We start from the raw sequence: 21,075 nt of genomic DNA, 5'->3' as shown, positions 1-21,075 counted from the left end.
TCACACAGGTAGGGATGTGCAAAGGAGTGTGTCCGAATGGTCTTTAATCGTCTTTGTAAACTGGATGATGGTGCCTGTCTTATAAGAGAAAACCTTGTTTCTGTGAGACATGGCCTCACACAAACCAGCCCTAGAACTCATGACAGAGCAAAAACAGACCAGGGAAATGGGACCACTTAAAAGCAAATGGGAGCTTGAGATTCTTACTGGCTTTCACCTTGGCAAGGGAAGAATCTCCAGGGAACCGTCCTTGTTGAGTGAGACTGGGTTCAGAACAGTTAGATTGTGTCTTCTATGTGTAGGAGTAGTGTTTCAGGAAAGGGAGGAACACTGGGAGTCCTCAAGTTATGGGTAGATGGGTTAGTGGGATAAAATGAATTGCAACCCTGAGTGCTTGATCGTCCCTCTCTTGCCATTTGTCAGTTGACAGACTCCCCTGGGTCTTCGCCTCCCTGGGAATTGTTAAGTACAGCGGCACTGGCACAAGAGTCCTGCAGAACTCACCTGACTGGTGTGCAGCCAGTATTGCAGCTTGGATTTGTTTTTGATTCGTGGTAACAGCAGTCTGTACACTATGTGTTCACCAATGGTTGTCAAGATGGAGAGGCCAAATCCAATGCACAGCAGCACGAAGAGCCCAGAGAAATGCTTGATGCCCATTTGCAAAGTCTGCGACAAGACAGAAAAGACCCTGTCAATGCACATTCAGCCCAGTAGTCATTTGCTCTTTTTTGATTCAGTTTTGCTTTAGATGGAGACCCTTCCTCCCTGGGTGAACACCACTATACCCGGCCAGGAAGGACACGCCCTGGGTGACTTCAGGCTGAGCACAGTTCTCACACATGGATGTCTCTGTGTGTCATCCCTGGAGTTTTACAAAGGCTTTGCATCTGGACTGTGCATCCATTTCTTAGAGGCAGAGAAATAAAGAACTGAAACAGTTGACTGTGAAAAGAAAGAACCTCTTCTAGGAGCAGAGAAGGGATAGATTTAAGGAGAGAAGAGCATGAGTTGAATAATCTTAGAACTTGGAGCTGGCAGAGAATGTTGGGATTCTTTACTTCATTGACTTAATTTAATGGTTGTGGAAATAAACCAATGAGGTAGAGAAAGTTGTACCAGGCTACAAAATGGGGCAGCTGTGGAGAAGAAGGAAAAGGAGGCCACTTGATGGCTTCTTGAGAGGCGTTGTGCGACTTTATAAGGAAACATGCTATGAAGAGGTCTTTTATGACATGCTAAAAGCTTGGCTGGTGGTGTCGCTATCATTGATAATTAGTTGGTGCTTAATATATTACTGCTATAGATGCAGAGCAAACAGGGAGAATTACTGTTGGCTTTCAACATTCACATCATCAAATGTTCAGCAGAAACTCTAAATGAGCCATACATTTTTTAAAGGTACTTTCAAGGTAAGGGAAAAATGTAATTCACAGTGGGCCACCTTTCCATTAAACAGATAGGCTTTCTCTCTTGTTTTCTTGTATGTACAAAATCTCATTTTTCTCATATTATCCCAATTAATAAGCTGTCTTGAGTTTATTCATTTCTTTATTTAGACTTCTTTTACACCTGTACACTAATAGGATAACAAAAGATTTTACCTTTTTTATTTTATGTATGTGGATATTTTGCCTGCATGTATGTCTGTACAACACATGCAAGTGTCCATGGAAGCCAGAAGTGGGTGTTAGATCCCCTGGAATGGAGTTAAAGAAAGCTGTTCACTTCCACATACGTGCTGGGAATCGAACCTGGGTCCTCTGGAAGAGCAGCAACACATGCTCTCTTTATTCCTTTTCTTTAATTTAGTTTTTACATTCCAATCCCAGTTCCCCCTCCATCCTTCCCTCCCTCTCCCTCCACTCTCCCCTTCTCCCATGGGCTCCATGGAGAGGGTAAGGCCTCCCCTAGGAAGCCTACTAAGTCTGTCCCATCATGTAGTTGAGGCAGGACCGAGGCTCCTCTCCACCCCCATGCCCCTGTGTCTAGGCTGGGCATGGTATCTCTCCATATACAATGGGCTCCACTAAGTCAGTTTGCACATTAGTGTTAGGTCTTGGACCCACTGCCAGTGGCCTCATATATTGTCCCAGCCACACCACTGTCACCTATATTAAGGGAGTCTAGTTCGGTCTTATGCAGGTTCCCCATTTGTCAGATCTGAGTCAGTGATGGCTCACTAGCTCTGGCCAGCTGATTCTGTGGGTTTCCCCATCGTGGTCTTGACTCCTTTGTACAACACATGCTCTTAACTACTAAGCCATCTTTCCAGTTCTGTCTGTCTGTCTATATATTGGTTTTTTGAGGCAGGGTTTTCCTGTGTAGCCCTGGCTGACCTCTGTGTTTATTTTTGTTAAAACTAGGAATTTAATAGGCATGCTAGAGTCTATACGTGTAAATTATATGAACTTTTAATACTCCTTTAAATATTAACCTCCATTTCACATTTGAGGTGCCTAGAGATTATGTCTCCCCAAATTCAACACACTAATACATGGGAGAGTAAGGTTGCAGATACAGGATGACATCTGTGTTTTTTGTCAATCTCTCTTGCAGGTATCTCTTGGCATCTGCTTTCTCACTATGTATTCTCTGTAGCAACTTACCAAATTTTTTATTAAAAAAATATTCGGTTTCGGTATTGAAAATCCGCTATAGTTTACCTGTGACTATCTATCCAAACGTGTGTCTCAGTCTGAGTGATAAGATGTAAGACTGAAGCCGTAATTCAGCCTTTTTCTCCTTGAGCCATTGTACTTATTTTTTTTTGTCAATTTGATATGAAGTAGAGGTACTTGATGAAACCTCAATTGAGGAATTACGTGCACTGCAATGACCTGTGGGAAAGTCTGTGGAGGTATTCTTATAATTAATGATTGACTGTGGGTTATACCACAGCTGAGTACATTGGTTGTGTAAGAAAGTGAGCTGAGCTGGGCGTTGGGGGCGCATGCCTTTAATCCCAGCACTCGGGAGGCAGAGACAGGTGGATCTCTGTGAGTTCAAGACCAGCCTGGTCTACAAGAGCTAGTTCCTGGATATCCCCTCCAAAGCCACAGAGAAACCCTGCCTCGAATGCTGGTGCACGCTTGTAATCACAAGAGTGGAGAAGAAGGAGACAGGAGGACTTTGGAGCTCACCAGCCAGCCAGCCTAATAACAACTACTACCCAAGGTCCCAGTGAGATACTCTCTTAAAATGAAAGGTAGATGGCCCGAGTAACAACACCTAGGGTGGACCTCTTGTACTCACATATATGTAAACACCTCTACTTTATACACTTGCACACGCATGCATGCACACTTTTTACATAAATCTGTTTCTTTGCAATGCATAAAACTGAAGAGGTCTGGGTCTCTTTCTCCGACAGGCAGTTAGTTTGTTAGTTCTTGGTTTCTCCTCTTGTGGAAGTTGGATTGACCAGCCTACATTAATAATGTCGTTTAGAATAATTTGAGATGAGTGAACATAGTAATCATAGGAACAAGAGGGATTTAACATGGGAGAAAGGAACTGGGGTCTTTGTGATCTTGAGTCTCTCCTTTCTTCTTTCCAGCCTCGTGTCCTTGGAGAAGATTGCCTGTGGTTTGGACGGCTGAGATGATGGCACCACCTCAGTACTGATCAGATGATGTGACAGAAGTTAGGAGCTGATGACCCCTTCCACTTATTGTCACTCCAAGGAGTTACATGGGACTATTTTTTTTGAGAAATTGGCAGTTAACTGAGAAAAGGAAAAGCATTCTAGTTTGGAAGTAAATATGATCCATTTCCCCAAATATCTAGCCAAATCTCTTCTGTTCCAAAATCAGAAACATGTAGCCAGGTCAAGGTTATTACCACAAAGCTTTAGCCAACTATGATATGGTTGAACAACTAACTTAATCCAGCTACTCCAAAAGAGTTTCCTTATTAAATATAAACAATTAACCGAATAAAATTCTTGATCATAATTTCAAACTTTTCCTATTTGAAAGTGTACATTTCCAGAGTCATAATGTCTGTCATCAGGAGATCTTGGGTTATGCTCGCTGTTCTTACTAAAATTTCCTCTCAAAGTCTGATATGTCAGCCTAGCATGAAAGGCTCTCTTTCAAGTGTTTTCTGGGTCTCAAGTTGAAAAATCTGTGGGGTGATTTGCATGAGTGTTGAGGAGGACCTTAACCTTAACATGAGTTCCTATCATTTCCTTTCTGGGACAAAATTACATAGATGCCCAACTATTTTAGAGTGGTTGTGGCCAAGTGTCAGGATATGAGGCTGCAAAGGATCCCAGTATCCTTTCCACACCCATCTTACAGCCAGGGAGGGAGGGAGTCAGTAGAGTGAACACTACATAGAGTGAATGCTTTTCATCTCTTTCGACCTTCAAAGTAGACGTGGATGGAAAGACACAGAAGCTAAGTTGCTCATATTCACCCAACTAATAGGTGGCTGTGATGACGCTGTTCTAACTGAATCCATACCCTGGGGTGTTTGGGCCTCAAACTGTCTTAACTATTGTGAAATGGGTTTCACTCCAATGCTACAGGGATGGCATTATTTGCACAATCCAAATATATATTTTATGATGGAAAAGGAGTTATAGAGTCAGGGATTCCTATTCCTTGTGGTTCCCCATAAAGTATAACATGAAACGTGTTGCAGTATTCCTTGGGATAGATGGGCACCTTGCAAGTAATAGAATCTGGATTTCCACCTCCTAAGACTAATTGATAACTTCTTTAAAATATAACAATACTGTGAGTTCGAGGCCAGCCTGGTCTACAAGAGCTAGTTCCAGGACAGCCTCCAAAGCCACAGAGAAACCCTGTCTCGAAACCCCCCCCCCAAAAAAATATAACAATAAATCTAGAAATGGTTAAGTGGTGACTCTCGACTGGGTACATGTAGTGAGAGTTTATTTCATTACATCAGGTAGCTCATTATGGGGAGCAATCTGTGAAGTGGCAGATGTTGGAGCATAGACTACACCTGCCCTTCCAAGGACACCTTGTACTTTATTGACAATAGTATAAGGGACTTCAGGGAGCTAGTGACATTTATGGGGACAAACAGTAGTATTAAACCAACTCCAAAGCAAAACAGAGCTTCTACTATCCACCATTGCCAATCTCAGGCCACCAACAATACCCATGTGAATTAGAGAAAGGTGCCTAACATTAGATCTTGTCTAGAATCAAGTGCCAGGACATCCTGGGATCCTAGTCTAACTCTTCGGGCATGAGGAACTCTTGAGTTGAATGTTACAGTGGAGGAAACCTTCCTGAGATAGACAGCTGTTGGCTTCTCTGCTGGGCACCAGATCAGATTCTCAAAAGCAAGCCGACCCTCCCAGTGTTACCAGCTCTCATTATCTTTGCATTGCTCATCATCCCTCAGGACAAAAACATTTCAGCATCCTGGGAAAGGCCACCTCAGCCTGAATCTGCTGATTTCTGCCCTGGGAGAAAACTGACTCTGTCTCATTCTCTCCAGCTGGGTGGGGCTGGGTGTGGGGCGGATGTTGCCCATTCTGACCAGAATACTGCCGTTTTTAAACCCACAAGGCCAGAAACCTGTCATACTGAGGTGGGTGGGCTGGCCATTTGGTCCAGAGTTAGCTGTTCTCACATGAACTCAGAGGTTACTTTCTGGCAGGCTGAAGCACGGAGACAGAATCTCCCCTTTTGGACCTCAATCCCTCAAACATGCTTAGGGATTTCTGGATGATCACGGAGAGTCCGGGGCATGCTGTTATGGAGGTAGTAGTGTCCAGAGAGTGACTGAAGGATACTAAGCAAAGATAAATGTATTTTTGCTAGTTGTTACAACAGGAAGTTTAACAATTTGTTAAAAGTCTGAAGGCCACAAGTAATTGAAAAGATTTCCTAACACTCCATGAGAATCGTAGTCTTCTCCCATATACATAGCCTTGAGAAAGAATGCAAAGATGTACATTTTCTTATGCTTAAGCTTTTAGTCTTCTTGACTGTGATCTCTAAAACAAAGAAAAAGGCATTTATGAGAATTATTCTGGTTTCTTTCCCTGCTCCCCGCTTTGTCTGCAGTCATGGAGAGTTGAATTAATAACACTGCATGGATGGTAGAGGCAGAGAGAAACACTTCCGGGTTAGCCAGAAAGACAGTAGCTGAATATCTTTATAATAGATACTGAAAGAGAAGAAAGCTAAATATGTTGACTGGAGCCCTTAAAGAAAACAAACCAAAACAGACAAATAATAACCCCCCGCCCCCCCCCCCCCCCACAAAACTCACACAAACACGACCAACTTCTTGTGGATCTCCATGCTTCTGACCACATCACAGAACTCTTCGAAGGATATCCGGCCATCGCCGTCCTTATCCAGGACCAAGATAGTTTTGTCCACCAGCTGCTGCAGCTGCCAGTCCTCAAGGTTGTTACCCACCATCATCTTGAGCACCTGGAAGAGCTCCCCGTTGGAGATGTAGCCGTCTTTGTCCATGTCGTAGACTCTGAAGGCGAACCTTAGCTTCTGCTCCTCGTTGCCCTTGACGCTGAACTGCGAGGTGCCCTCGATGAACTCTTGGAAGTCCACTTCCCCATTGCCGTCCGTGTCGAAGATGTCGATCACTCGACTCACCAGTGGGTTCTGCTGCAGCTGGGGCAGCGACATGAACTCCTGTATGCTCAGGGAGCCCGATTTGTCCAAGTCCATCTTCTTGAAGCTTTTGCACAACCTTCTAATCTCATCGTGGTCGAAGTTGTTGCACATCCCGGAGTGGTAGCTGGCCTCGTTTCCCATGGCGGGGGCAGTAGGGCTGGCAGAGCCAGTGGGAGGAAGGAGACCGCGAGGCACAGAGTGCTGCCGTTGGCCTGTGCAGCTCGAGCCAGCGCGCGGGAACCAGAGGTGGGCAGCGGGGAGGGGAGGTGAGACTCTGTGAGGACAGGAAGAGGGGAAGTAGAGGCTGGAGGGATGGGAGGGCCAACTGGGACTACTCAGGAGAGGGATAGCTGCTGCTGGGCTGGCCTCCTCTCTAACGCAGGTCTTCCTTATAATTCCCATCTCTCCTGGAAATGATTTTCTCTTTCATCTCCCCTTCTCCAAGAAATGGGAGCTAGGGACATATCTAGATAATTCACCGTGCCATCTCCAGCAAAGACTACATAGCTTGACAGACAATATATACATAACAGACATTAAACCACTGACTGAGGGTGGCATCAGACTGCTGCTTCCTTTGCAGGGGTGGTGTAAGGGTCAGATAAAATGATAGTCCAAGCATTGTTATGAGGTGAATTCCCCACAATTCTCCCTGGGAGCAGCCAGACTGGCGTCCTTCTGGACCTCTTTCAGGAACTGAGGGTCAGAAGACTCCTAAGAGAATTTCTTACACCGATTTACAGACACCAACATAACTCTTTGAGAAATACAAAAACTTCTTAATTCAGAGCACTTAAAAAATAAAATAAAAGTCACTGTTCCCAAGAACATGGCCTCTGTTATCTCCCAGACTGTGCCTGGTGCATGTTAGAGATTTTTGTAAAGTGTCCAGGGAAGGCCTGTGTGTACTGAGAGTGGCCGCTTAAATTTCTCACCTCCTCCTCTGATTCCACTAGGAATCTTTCAGACAGAACTAATCTTTCCTTTCTTTAGAGTAGCAACTCCTGTTCTCTACAGGCATAAAAAATACATGTGGTCCAAGAACAATCTAGTTCACGGGGACTTGGGGGAACTTCAGGCTGTTAAATCTAACTGAGGGAGGCAAGCATCCCTCACTTCCAAAAATAAGTGCCCATCATGCCTGTGTTCTTTAATTCAGAGGAAGATCAGCTGGAAGGTCTGTGAAATGGGCTCTGACTACATGCCTTTTATTTTATTTGAATGTCAGGATCATTGTGTTCAACTGATTATACTGTACATATCATAGTTGGTTGACCCTGTGCCAAATAATAGACTTACTTTGGTGAAGATGGCACAGTCCCTGGGGTAACTGAGTTCTGCCACTGAGAAATCCAGTTTAATGAGTGTGGAGTTAAAAGTGTAACATCATTTAGTCAAACTTTTATGTTTATTGTGTATATTCCAAAGGATTAGAGATAATAATAAGCTTGGTTTGTTTTTATAATTCTGGGATAGTTTTAAATACAAGTTTTGACATATACAGTTTTAAATTAAAGTTTTGCTATTTAACGATTCTGTGACCTCCAGCAGAATTAATTAACCAAGTCACTGTTCATTTGGAAAACTAGACAGTGATTGCTAACTCATAGAGTCATTCCCAGACTAACTAATATAGGACACGAAGACCAGGCTCAATGCCTAGCACAGAATCGTCAGAAGGAATCATTTTTGCCTATTGTAGACTTACCTGAATATTCTAATAGGGTGTTAAGAAAAACCAATGACTAGTTGAATATATATGTTTTTCTTTTTTTTTTTTTGTTTTTGGTTTTACGAGACAAGGTTTCTCTGTATTGTTTTGGAGGCTGTCGGTCCAGCCTGGCCTCAAACTCACAGAGATCCGCCTGCCTCTGCCTCCCGAGTGCTGGGATTAAAGGCGTGCGCCACCACCGCCCGGCATATATGTATTTCTATGGATGTATTACTATGGATTCAAGTATTTATTGAGCAACTACTGGATTAGAGGAATGTAACAGTTGCCTAAATTAGGTGGGAAAGATGAGATATTAAAATGGTCACAATCTGAGATATAATGGAGCTTCTATGCTATGTACTACAGGTGAGAGATACCTTGTACCCAAAGAGTCCATCAGCTGGAAACTTTTATTGAGGAAGGATGCTAGAGCTGAAATCTCAAGGAGTAGAAGAGGTTAACTAGATGGTTTTGGAAGAGGTGGGCATTCCAAATGGAAGAAACCCCAGGTGCAAAAGTCTGGAGCAAGGGGAGCAGAGCCAGCGGCAGGAACCTAAAGAAGACCTGTGTGGCTGGAGCAGGGAAGTCAAGGGACAGCAGCCTCATTAGGTGAAGTGGAATGAGGTTTGACCCCGCCCCCAGACACTGAAGACAGGGCGATGCTTATTCAGTTCTTTCTTTACAGCCATGCCAATCATGTTGTAACATACAAAGCTCCGAGGAGATGCGGAGGCTACCCCTGCTCATGAAGATTGTGGACTCCTAAGTGAACTAGAGCACAAGAGAGTTGTGACAATTTGGAAGAGAAGACACAAAAGATGCCATCCAAGGAGTGACATGTTCTTTTTCTGGTAGCAAATAGAGGCTTTTTTTTTTTCAAGAAATATTCGATCCTTTTGTCACAGCTGTAGGTGTCATCCAGGTACCTTCAGGACGGCTGCCTTTAAGCAGTGCTGGAGCCAGGAGTCGCAAATCAGGAAGCTGGCGGGATCATGTTCTTCTGAGACCCGAGGAAGCGTAATTCTCTGCCTTCCCCTCATTCTTGGTGGCTTGGAGTTTGTCAGTGCCATTATTTGGTTTTCAGGGGATCTGAACTGTTCTCCAGAGGCCCCACTACTGAGACACAGTAGACACTTCCCGAAGTAGCATCTATGGGAGGCCTTCGGCTCATCGAGGACTGTGCTCTTAAAGGGGATAGAGAGATCCCAGACTCGCTGTTTTTATTTTTATGAAGACTTTTTATCAATTAATTTTTTTCATTTACCCCTCCCTCCTCTCCTGTTCTCCTCTCCCCACACTAGACTCCCTCCGCCCCTCCTCCATTTCTGTTCGGAAAGGGGCAGGACTCCCATGGATATAAACAAAGCATTGCATAACAAGTTGAGGTAGGCCTGAAGTCCAGTTGTCTGGAAGGACAGAGGTAGGAAGCATTGATGGTGCTCTAAATGTGAATGTTCTAGCCTTCCTGGCTGATAACTCTATGCTTAGATGTTGCAGGCAATAATCTCTTTAAAGGCTCTGGGGCTCCCCAAGATGCCGTTTCCTTGTCTAATATGTCCCCAAAATTCCACCTACTCTTAACTGCTCACATGGGGAAGAAGCGTCCTTAGCATCTAACAGGCTGAGCAATTCTTTCACTGTTCATGCTTTTCTGAGAGGCAAAAGGGTGGTTTTTCTTTTTCGCAACGCCTCACTTCAGAGCCACTAGATGGCACTCACTCCCCACTTCCGTTCCTAGCTTTCTTCAAAGTGGACTCTCCAGAGCCTGGAGGCTAGGACTTTCTGTGTAGAAAGTAGATGAGGGAGGAGTCCTAATTCATGAGATGCCCCATAGGCTTCAGTGCACGGAAATCTGAGAAAACGGAAAGAAACCTGTCTCTCACAACAGCACTAATCAGTTTGAGCACTGTTCAGGCCTTCTAGTTGCATAGCAAATGACATTTCATAAATATTCATTAGTTCGAGGAATTTAGGAGAAAAGCAGGAACTACTAACAGTATGTGGTATTGAGTGTAATTTATGCCCGAGCCTCTCTGGAATGCAAAAAAGGAGACCCTTATTCCACAAGATCTGTTAGTTTGCTCATTACCACTGGTGAAGGGGACACCTGCTGGATTGCCCCTCCTTGTCACAGAATTCAAACTACACAGACCAGAAAGCAACAGACCAGCGGGCCTGCTTTCTGCTGATGTGGGCCGAAGGCCTGCCCCCAGAGCAGTGCGGACAGTAGTTGTTATTGTTTTTCTAGATGAGTTTCAAGGGCTACCTAAGGGTTTGCATAGCCCTTCCTCATGTTTTCCCACAGGAACCTACCTCCACGCAGAGCTGGGAGAGAGGGGAACAAAGAAGTAGTGGCACCACGCTCTAAAAACCAGTCCAGCCAGCACACGGCCAGAACATTCGGAATCAGGGGTTCTCTCCATGGCACCAGAGAGTCTTCAGTTCTACATGGAAGCCGTCACTAGCCAGCCTAGAACTAACTCTAAGAGGCTGGTGACAGATGCGTCTCTGTGCAAAAGATTTCAAGAGCTAGGGTAAGGCAAATGCAAAGTCTTACGGGAAGCAGTTTGTTATTTACCAAGTTGTATTCTTCTTTGCACATCACTTGTTTTCAGTTCTAGTATTTATTTGTTGCTGCTATTTATTTATTTATTTATTTCTTGTAGACAGGTTCTTTTTGTATAGCCTTTGCTGACTTCAAACTCATGGTGCCCCTGACTCAGTTCCTGGTGGCTGGGATTACAGGCCTGTTGCAGCACACTTGGCTCAGACACAGGTCTTACTCAGGGAAAGGGAAAGAACACTGGTTAGACCAGACGTTCCCACTAACAGTTTCATTAAATGCCCTTCACACTTTGAGGCAGGCCTTATTATATCCTTGGCTTCGAAGGGGGAGATCTGAAGTTATAATGTTTCATTGAACCTACTGTATGTGTTTGTTCATCTATTGGTGGGTGGGCACTCATGCCAAAGCACCCATGTGGAGGACACAGGACAGCACATGCAAGTCTGTTCTCTCCCTCCACCACTGGGTCCAGGCACGGAACTCAGGTCATCAGGCTTGGCAGCTGTCACGCCGGAAAGGAACTGGGGGAAAATGGCTATCTGTGATTCCTGTCAGCATGCCAGAGTGCATGCTGGCCCCCGATCTCCCTTAGCATCCTAACTACCCGTGGCTCTTCTCAGCTCTTCTAAACCCCCTCTAACCTTCTCCAGCTCATGGGCTTCCGCCCCTCCCCCAGCTTCTCATTCCTGTATAACCCTGATGTTTCAGTTAAGCGCTCTGTTTTTCTTCCTCTCCTGGACACTTCTTGTTTGTTTCCTTATCTTCCTCTCTGTCTCTGTGTCTGTCTCTCTCTCTCTGTTTCTGTCTCTGTCTCTCTGTCTCTCTCTCCCAGTTCAGTCTGCTGGCCATGTTGAGTTTACTATTTTCTCTCTCTGCTCTGGACTCCTCTAGATGGCTCTGGCTGTACCCTCCCACAAATCTACAATAAAAACCTTACCCTCAGCATATCTTGGAGCAGTCATGTCCTCAGTTTATACATCTGGTGATAAAACCCTCAGTTTATACAGCAGCAAGTGCTGCTACCCACTGAGCAATCTTGGTGGCTTCTAGATCTGAAATTTTGGAAGCTGTCTGGCTTATACAAGCTGGGAGTCCACCCTGATGTCTCCTTTAGAGTCAAATCCTTTGTTATACCAGACTGTGCTCCAATGAATCCTAGAACAATGTTCCTGCCTTGCAAAGGTAAAAGGAATCCCAAAAGAGGAATATAGGAGAAGCTAAAGGCCTATAATTTGCTTGTGAGTTTAGCTATGTCTGTTTACCAAGTGAATGGGGGAAAAATGGCTGTGCAATTTTAGAATCCCTGAGGCATGCATAATTGGGTGATATTTTCAGAGGGCAGGTATACTTCGCAGTACCTACTATTTCATGCCTCTGATGTCTCACTTCCACTTTGCCTGGTAGATTTTATCCCTGTAGGTATCACCTCCTTTGAGAGGCCAGCTTTGAGTCCTTGATCTGTGAGTCATGACCTTGCTTTTGTCACTGTTTCCACCCTGTGGGTGGCCATGTAGAACAAGGAATTTGTTCCTGATCTCTCTCTCTCTCTCTCTCTCTCTCTCTCTCTCTCTCTCTCTCTCTCTCTCTCTCTCTTTCTCTGCATGTGAGCTCTGTATTCATTTCTATACTGACTACACCCAAAGAGATCCTGGCACACATGGGTTCAGCATATGTGTTCTGATGCAGGAGTGAATGTCTGGGTTTGTTCTGGAAGCCAACTAGATGAAGGTGAGACATTTCTCAGATTGCTTTCTTCATGCCCTATTCAACTTCGCACTATGTGGAAGGACCCAAGTACAGCATTGTGCTTTTTTGGGATTCCAGAAAGTCCTACCTGGATAGGTTCCACCGAAGCTCATGCTTGACTTAAATATTAAACTTATTACTACACTATTTCAAGGTACATACTCAGCTGTGAGGGTGGCTCCCTACATACTTAAGTTTTCAGTTTAAAGCAATATACAGTCCTTAACTCCCTGCCTCACTATGACTTTCAGCAGGCTGACCATGCTCCATGGATTCTTTATTAAAGACAAGGAAACCTGTTCAGAGAAGTTAAGTGATCTGCAGAGGTCATATAATTGCCTCACAGTGGAACCCAGACAAATCTGAAAAGCGCTGTCCATATTCAGCACCCATGTGTCAAGAAGGTCATGTACACTTTCTTTCTTACAAGCCAGAAACACAAAATAACAGCTCCATTTTCAGATGGAATCAACTCAGAGAGGAAGATAATGTGCCTTTTTTGATAGACTATTTCACTACCATGATCATTTTTGTTTCTGTTTCTATCCTAAATACTACTACTACTACTACTACTACTACTAATACATTTAAATGTCAGCTTTTTTTGTTGTTTTTTCGAGACAGGTTTTCTCTGTATTGTTTTGGAGGCTGTCCTGGAACTCTCTCTGTAGATCAGGCTGGCCTTGAACTCACAGAGATCTGCCTGCCTCTGCCTCCTGAGTGCTGGAATTAAAGGTGTGCACCACCAATGCCTGGCCTAAACATCAGCTTTTAAAATTGCCACACAATGGGCTTGACAGACTCACTTCATTCCTGCCTTGGAGACCCCCCATACGGGACATTGTTCAAGGCGTGGGAAGGCCAAGGATAGGGAAGGTGGCAAAAGAATGGGAAGCTAGGTTAGGCTGGCAGTCAGGAAGAGGTAGGTGACTTGAAAGATGAAAGTTCAGGAATGGCCAGAGATTCCAGGTGAAGACTTTTCTTGATAACAGGAAGTTGGAGGGGTAGGTAGTGAGGAGGAGCAGGGAAGAACTGCGGGCAGGGAAAACATGATCAAAATACATTGTCCCAAAGCAATGTAAACAATTAAAGAAGAATAAATGAATTAAAACAGTTACGGTGAAAAGTTTAATAACCTACTTTTGTAATGCTTTTGAGTATACTTACTTTCCCCAGCCCAAGGCTAGAACTTTCTCTACAGCACTGAGCCTCTTGCTTACAATCTCTCTTCTTTCCTGTAGTCCCCAGTAGCAACCCTTGTATTCAATCCAGAAGCCCTTGTAGCAACAAGAAAACACCAGCCTGAAACTCTGGATAGGTCAAGTAGATTCCCCAAGCATCTGGAGGGGCGTCATCACCACAACAGTAGAACCAGGGTGATCTCCAGTGAACTTGGCTTCTGTTTCTCTCTCCCTCCTGACTAAGGGTGATTGTTTCTCTTACCCTGCATGCTGGACCTTCTGAAGGTCTCTTCAGCAGAGCTCAGATGGCCAGGCTAGGGATGCTTCGCTGGTCCCATCTCTTTCGTTTCTGTCCCAAAAGGATGTGCTAGATGGTCTTTTCCCTTCCAAATTTATTAATACCCTTCTTTATCCTTCTTTGTGTCCTGGGAATTGACTTGAAGGGACCACACAGATAGTCTCCTTATCCCAAGACAGAGGTAAAAGATCCGAGAGTGGGGGGAGACAGAGAAAGGGTATTTGTTTCCTAGCTCTCTTACAGTGAGTGAGTCTAGGAGGGGATGGTTAAGCCCCTAATTAACTGACCATTTCCTCTTCCTTCTCTTTCTTTGTTGTACTAGTGATTGAACATAGGGACTCGGGCATGTTGGCAAGCTCTCCACCAAATTGATATCAAATGCAACCAACCAAGTGGCCAGTTTCTTAGAAAACCCCATCCCATTACTGGTCTTGGTTCTGAGAATGGCTCTCTGCATTTTCTCCCTACAATCTTGAAATGGTAATGGTGGCATGTCTTTATCCAATCTTGTAATTGTTCTGACTTCTCTAAACAGTATGGTCTCCCCTTTGTGAGCATGTTTCCTGCTCCCTGCCAAGACCACTATTTCCTCTTCCTTTCAGCCTCTTTTAGATAAAAGGTGCAATTATTCAAAACATTGTTTAAAGGACACTTGCAAAGAGAGGATGCATCATCCACCTGAGTAATGTTTTGATGAATTTGGGGTGCTTGTTAAACTGTAATCAGCTGCCTTCCGTTCATAGTTTGTAAAAGCACGTTTCATAGGACTGTTGCCCTGGAGTTCTTAAATTTTCTCTGGGACTTAAAATTGTAAGTTTCTGCTGAGTCAAAGGAAGAGGGAGAGAATTTATACCCCACCATATGTTTTCCCCAGCCGAACTGATCAGCAGTGAGCCCACTGTGACAGAACACAGTTGGACTGTGAGCACTGCAGGGACACGTCTGAGGTCAATTTGGCATTCCTCTCTGAAAGTTGTCACAGTCTGATCTGCAGAGCTGGAGTTACAACGTCCTGGGTGGCTCTAGGGAGCAGATAGAACCTTGGACTTTTTTTTTTTAAACAAGAGTCTATCTTCCAGAGAAACTGTAGCTCAACAACGTTGTGAAGAGACGGGAGGTGGCTAGATCAGGGTTCTCACTTGAGGCCAAGTGTGAATAGCCAACCGTCAGAAATGGAGGACCAAAAGTATCCTTCGTGATTTCACACTAGGTGACCACATAAGTCATTGTCCAAACTCAGGCATTATTTTCAGATTGAAAGGAAGTGTTTAATTACTTTGTGGGAACAGACATGGACTGGGACTATACTTGGAACAGCAGAGTGGGAGGTTAGAAGCAAACTGAGGTATGTTTTATAACAAGGTCAAGAGCACCTTTTGGAAAGGTGCGGTCAAAAGCATACCTACTTCTGTGATGCTGAGTGCTGTGCCCCTCTCCTGGGATCGTGGGGGAGGAGGGGAAGGGAGAGGCTGTGCCCATTGAACCACCCTTCCATCTAGGACACAGAGAGATGAAGCTCAGGGTCTGGATGGAAAGACTTTTCTATGATCCTTGTTTCTCTGCATAAACGCTGTTGCAGTACGGGACATTTGATGAAAGGGTAGGTAAGAGAAGTGCTGATAGCCACTTTTCTTCTACAGAATTTTCTTCTTTTTCTGGGGAAACATTACGGAACAGCAAATACAAGAGGTGGAGAATTCTGTATAGGCGTAGTGAGGAAAGAAAACAGGCAGTCTTTACAGAGGAGATCCAGTGTAGCCTGTGAACACAGGCCTGGTTGCTTTGGCTACACAGTATCTGTAGGGTGTGTAAGGGTGATCCTAAGGTCCTGTTTTAGGTTCTTCAAGACAAACATATCAGTCTATGCCCAAGGGTGGAATGCATTGCCATTCAAATGCATATAGTGAACATCTTATAGAATTGTTTGTAATTGCATAAATAAGGATATTTCATAGTATAGACCATCATCAGAACAGTGGTTCTTAATCTATGGGTCACGACCCCTTTGGAAGTTAATGATTTTTTTTACAGGGGTTGCATTATCAGATATCTTACATTTCAGGTAATTACATTACAATTCCTAACAGTAGTAATAATTACAGTTATGAAGAATCAACAAAAATAATTTAATGGTTGGAGTCAGCACAACATGAGGAACTGTGCTAAAGGGTCACAGTATTAGGAAGGTTGAGGACCACTGCCTTAGAAGGGATGATAATGCTATGCGTGTTCACTGGCATTGCTTTCTTTCTCTAAATACAGATGTTACCAGAATTACCCTTTTCATTCTGTGTCTGAAGGTTCAGTTATAGGGGCATCTTTCTCCCTTTCTTTCCATTTCTATTTCCATCTTCTGTCAAAATTCAATCAACCCGGGAAGTGAGCCCAGGTTGTCTTACCCAACACTACTTGCTCTGAGAACGGCCTTTACTCCAACACTTGCATTGGACTACACCAAAATTTCTGGAGACTTCTCTCCCAGACTTGCTTGTTAAAATCTTGATTAAGGGCTGTTGAGATGACCAAGGAAGGAGAAATGCTGTTATGAGGCCTGAAAACTATGTTCTATCACTGGAACCCGTACAAGAGAAAAGACTTTAGCAAGCTGTTCTTTGACCTCTACACACACACCCTGCCATGCATAATGGGTGTGCATGCATGAAACCTCATGCACACGCATGCACGTGCACACACACACACACACACAAACACACACGCACAGAACAAAGTAAACCAGTGAGTATAGAAAAAAATAAAAATATTTTTGTTGAAGAAGTGTTGGTGTGTTTCACATCTATATACATGTAGTTTATGTTTATGCTTATTCTTTGAAGTCTGTCTTTTTATATATTACTTTGGCTTTATTTGAAAATTTTGATAAGATCTATGTATCTGTGTAACACTTATGGTAAAAACTCATAATCTTTGTCATTATGTCTGAATATACTCTCAGTATTTTACTTATATTTAGATTTATTTATGTTTATGAGTGTTTTGCCTGCATGTATGTCTGCCTGCATACATATCAGACACCTTTGGATGTTAGAAGACAGCATCAGATTCCCTGGAATTGGACTTGGGTGGTTATATAATACCATACAGGTGCTGGAAACTGAGCCTAGGTCCTCTGGAAAAGAAGCAAGTGCTCTTAACCCCAAACCCTCTCTCTACTCCTGATCAGTGTTTTAGAGGCCTCAGTTGACTTGGTTTTGCTCTAATCTATGAAGTCTGTGTTACTTTGAGTTTACAGAAGAGAAGGCTCAGAGTGGTCATGGATCATGTTCTGTATTTCACAGCTGGTAGAATGGGGATTCCAATCTAGGATGCCTCTACAGATGATGTTCTCAACTACTTACACCATACAAAATACTAGATGTTCACATTCCAGGAAGACGTTAAGAGAAGCTGGGCTCACTTTGTCAGAGCCCGTATGGATGGAAAAATCCAAATATTTCATAGTATAAACAGAAACTTTGCAGGGTGTTTGCAGAGAAGGCTGTTGGCTGTCTACTGTGCATCCATTCTGCCCTCTCCCCTATCTCAAGGCAATCTTTGATTCATGTCTTCACCCTTCTCTATGTGCCATTAGGTAGGTTGCATCATTACTGGCTCCAGAGTTCTTATTGGCCTAATCCATTATGGCAATCACATTATTTTACCAGTGACTGGTTTAGACACAGACAGCAACAAACCCTGAAGAAATACAATCGTGGGTCTCTTCAGATGTCTTCTAAGAATGATTGGATGTTCCTTCTGACTAGAGGGAGACGAAATAGTATTTCTGTTATTTACCACTTATTGTACCAGGTTTTTTGCTAGATGCTTCTACGAATCACCTTTTATTCTTAGGGGAAAAATGGCATGTTTTATCACACCCCTTCCCAGATGGAGACACTCAGATGCAGAAACAGCTAAACAGCTCTGCTTGACAAAATCAGCATTCAAACCCAGAAATACGTAGTTTCAGATATGTCAAGCTTTGTGCTAGGTGTATTCACAGCATAATACATTTGGCAGAAGACTATGTAAGTATTTATTCGGTCTTCAAAACTGTGCCCAAGTGGGGCTAAATTCTTAGTCTGTGAGCCATGTGTAGCAAGAGAGTTGGTTTTTTTCTGATGACCCTCTGAAATGGCAGCAGCCTGGATGTAACATTTATTCAGTAATTCTGGCTGGAGAATGTGGCTGAGAGTTTCCTTATGGCTAATGCCTTCCTGTCACATTTGAATCATTTGGAGATTTTGATTTAAGTCAGGGACACCACAGAGAACTCCAAATGATTGTTATTTAGCTCAATGTAAGCAACTGACTTGCTTTCTTTCTTGGCTGAATTTGCTGACTGGTATAAGCCCAGGCTTATTTCCCTTAGGAAAAGCTATATTAATACTCACCAACAGAGATAAAACGCCATCAGTTACCCAGATGAGAAATAGGTTTTCATCTCGAAAACACTGTTAGCTCTGATACTGTCATTTTTGAAAAGAAGAATTATTTTAAACATTTAAATCCAGACTTGCTTTTTCTGATCATAAAGCTTTCCAATGTTGCCACCTCCTCTATCCCCCAACCTCAGGCAAAGTCTCGCTATATGGCCCAAACTGGTCTTGAACTTGTAATCCTCCTCCTCAGTGCCCCCACCTCAGTGATTACAGGAATGTACCCTCATGTCTGGCTTTAGCCCATCTCGTATGGGCTTTGATGTGGAGACTGTAATATACAAGCAAAAGACAATACTATATAGGTAAGATAAAAAGTGCCCAAACAAAGCAATATGAGACAAAATATCTACAAAAATGTCACTGAGTTCTCTCTCTCTCTCTCTCTCTCTCTCTCTCTCTCTCTCTCTCTCTCTCTCTGTGTGTGTGTGTGTGTGTGTGTGTGTGTGTGTTGGGCATATAATGCTGGGCATGGTCATGGACCTACACTTAAGTGTGGTTTATACACCCAGTGAGAAAAGTATTTGGAGAAATAATTTTTCGTTGCAAGCTCTCATAGATTGGAGATAGCGTCTTGGTTAGGGACGAGAGCTTGTGTCTGCTCCACCTTCTCAGCACTGGGACCCATATGACTCGAACTTGTGCAGGCCCTATGCATGCTTCCACAGTCTCTGTGAGTTCCTATTGACCCTTATTTCATTTCAGGTATGTTATTAAGTTTCTCTCGTTTATCTACTTAACATCTTGAGTATCTACTTTATTTGAAGGTTCTGAAAATATAAGACAGTCTTTGCCCCTAGAGTTCTTACAGTTCAACGAAGAGATGCATTACAAATACTCTGATTATAATTATGTTTAACTCAGAATATTTATTTAAAGCAGTAATAGTTATGACTGAGTGCTATTACATGATATGAGATACACGAGAACATAAAGGGAAGTATGATTTATATTGGTCAGTCTCTACTGGGATTGGAAAAGAAAGATGTTAGCTGTGAGTTCATTCTCTTGTTGACTCTTCTGTTTATTTTTTGTAGCACTGGGATCAAACCAAAGGCCTTGAACATGCTAGACAGGTACTGTACTGTTGAACTCCATCCACAGTCCCTTAGCTGGGATTTTGTAATATGAAGGCATTAGCCGAGCAAATGTCAGTGGGGAAGGGCAACTTGAGGGGGGAAGAGGCAACAACAGGTTTAGGGGATCCAAGTCAGGGGAGGCATGGATTTATCTTCCTCCTAAGAGGAACCTTGTGGTACAGAGGAACCAAAAAGGGGCACGAGAAGCTGAGAAGAGAGCAAGGGCAGGCACTGCAGGGCATGCCAGCAGTGCAGATTTCATTCCAGAGAGCATGGCTGTCAAACAGAAGAAAGAATTGCTGCATGGAAGACAGCCGACGGAAGGCAGGTGTAAAACAGACCTGTTAGCAGACTTCTGCAGTGAGCCAGGTAAGAGATGACAGCTTGGTCAGAGTGATGGCACCAGAGTTGACAATACATGGGCTTATTTGAGACCTCTTTTATAGGTGATATGGCTTGCTGGTGGATATAAAAGGTGGACGTGAGAGACAGTAAGCATCCACGCCAATAAATGGAATGTATGACTAGGCACACAGAAGAACCACCACCAAGAAGACAAAGAGCCAGCGTGAAGAGGGAGCATTAAGGCTCTGGGTTGTAACAAGTGAAATTTGAGACTCCCGTAGGATGTCAAGAGCAGATGTCACACAGGAAGGCAGAGATGCACTCTGTTGGGAATACTGGACAAATAGAGGCTATTTGAACAGTTATTGGCTTTTGATATGTTTTCGTCTCTTTTTAATGTCAGGATGGCCTTGTACTTGTTTTATTTGGCTCTTCTCTTTATTGTATTTGGGCTGTGGCACTGGTTACCATTTTCAGTCTCCTATTTTAATCATTCAAATTGTGCCTTATTTTGTAAACTTCCTTTTAATTACACTACAAGATATAGCATTTAAACCGAAAGAAGAAATTTTGACTGTTTGCGTGCCTTAGCCCGACTGGGGACTACATGGTAACTCTTGCTATTAGTCTGTTAAAAAATTATCATATAACAATCTGACAATTACTAGTTAAGGCATGTCTAGACTATAAATCAACAAAGCTCTTGCTGCTTAACACTCTCCACTGAGGACTTAGCAATGTTCTGAGTCAGATTTTAAGGGATGCTATAAGATCAGAGCCATCAATTCATGGCTAAAACAAACACTATTCATGTTAGTCATCATTATTCTTGCTACAATTCAGAAACATTTCTTCCATATTTATACATTTTTTCAGGATAGTTTGTGGGACAGAAGTAGAATTTTGATTTTTTTTTATCCGTTGGTATAGAATCACATTTAAAACAAAAACAAACATGCGTCACTGAACATTGTTGTAGGAACGGACAGTTTCGAAGCAAATCCAGGTGACCCACGGGTCACGGATTATCCTGGTACATTATCGGTTAGGAGGCATGACTAACCTGACGTTCTTGTGGACT

At 43.4% G+C, this 21,075-nt stretch overlaps 3 protein-coding genes and 1 long non-coding RNA gene across 4 annotated transcripts in view; 2 read left to right on the top strand and 2 right to left on the bottom strand.

Moving 5' to 3' along the window:
* The window catches only part of Rnf20 (ring finger protein 20), a 38,173-nt gene extending 34,217 nt beyond the window's left edge, over positions 1-3,956 (top strand). The window contains exon 22 of the mRNA XM_013119618.3: positions 3,560-3,956. The gene's annotated coding sequence lies outside the window, so the exon portion shown is untranslated. The remainder of the gene's footprint in view (positions 1-3,559) is intronic.
* The window catches only part of Grin3a (glutamate ionotropic receptor NMDA type subunit 3A), a 187,214-nt gene that overhangs the window by 9,416 nt on the left and 156,723 nt on the right, over positions 1-21,075 (bottom strand). The window contains exon 7 of the mRNA XM_005078708.4: positions 505-669. Coding sequence (XP_005078765.1) covers positions 505-669 — 165 coding nt within the window. The remainder of the gene's footprint in view (positions 1-504; positions 670-21,075) is intronic.
* Ppp3r2 (protein phosphatase 3 regulatory subunit B, beta) lies at positions 4,984-6,844 on the bottom strand. The gene is made up of 2 exons (XM_040738392.1): positions 6,262-6,844; positions 4,984-5,983 (listed from the first exon to the last, which is right to left on the bottom strand). Exons 1-2 carry the CDS (start codon positions 6,768-6,770, stop codon positions 5,962-5,964), a joined length of 531 nt encoding a protein of 176 aa, XP_040594326.1. The 5' UTR covers positions 6,771-6,844; the 3' UTR covers positions 4,984-5,961.
* Positions 9,851-20,511, top strand: LOC121136888. Its single transcript, XR_005874064.1, has 4 exons — positions 9,851-10,877; positions 19,608-19,646; positions 19,917-20,018; positions 20,096-20,511. It is a non-coding gene; the product is annotated as an uncharacterized LOC121136888 (long non-coding RNA).

The sequence above is a fragment of the Mesocricetus auratus genome, unplaced genomic scaffold, assembly GCF_017639785.1.
Source record: "Mesocricetus auratus isolate SY011 unplaced genomic scaffold, BCM_Maur_2.0 Super-Scaffold_6730, whole genome shotgun sequence".
NCBI classification, from domain to species: Eukaryota; Metazoa; Chordata; class Mammalia; order Rodentia; family Cricetidae; genus Mesocricetus; species Mesocricetus auratus.
Note: the sequence above shows the minus strand (reverse complement) of the source record. Positions and strands in the feature narration are given on the sequence as shown.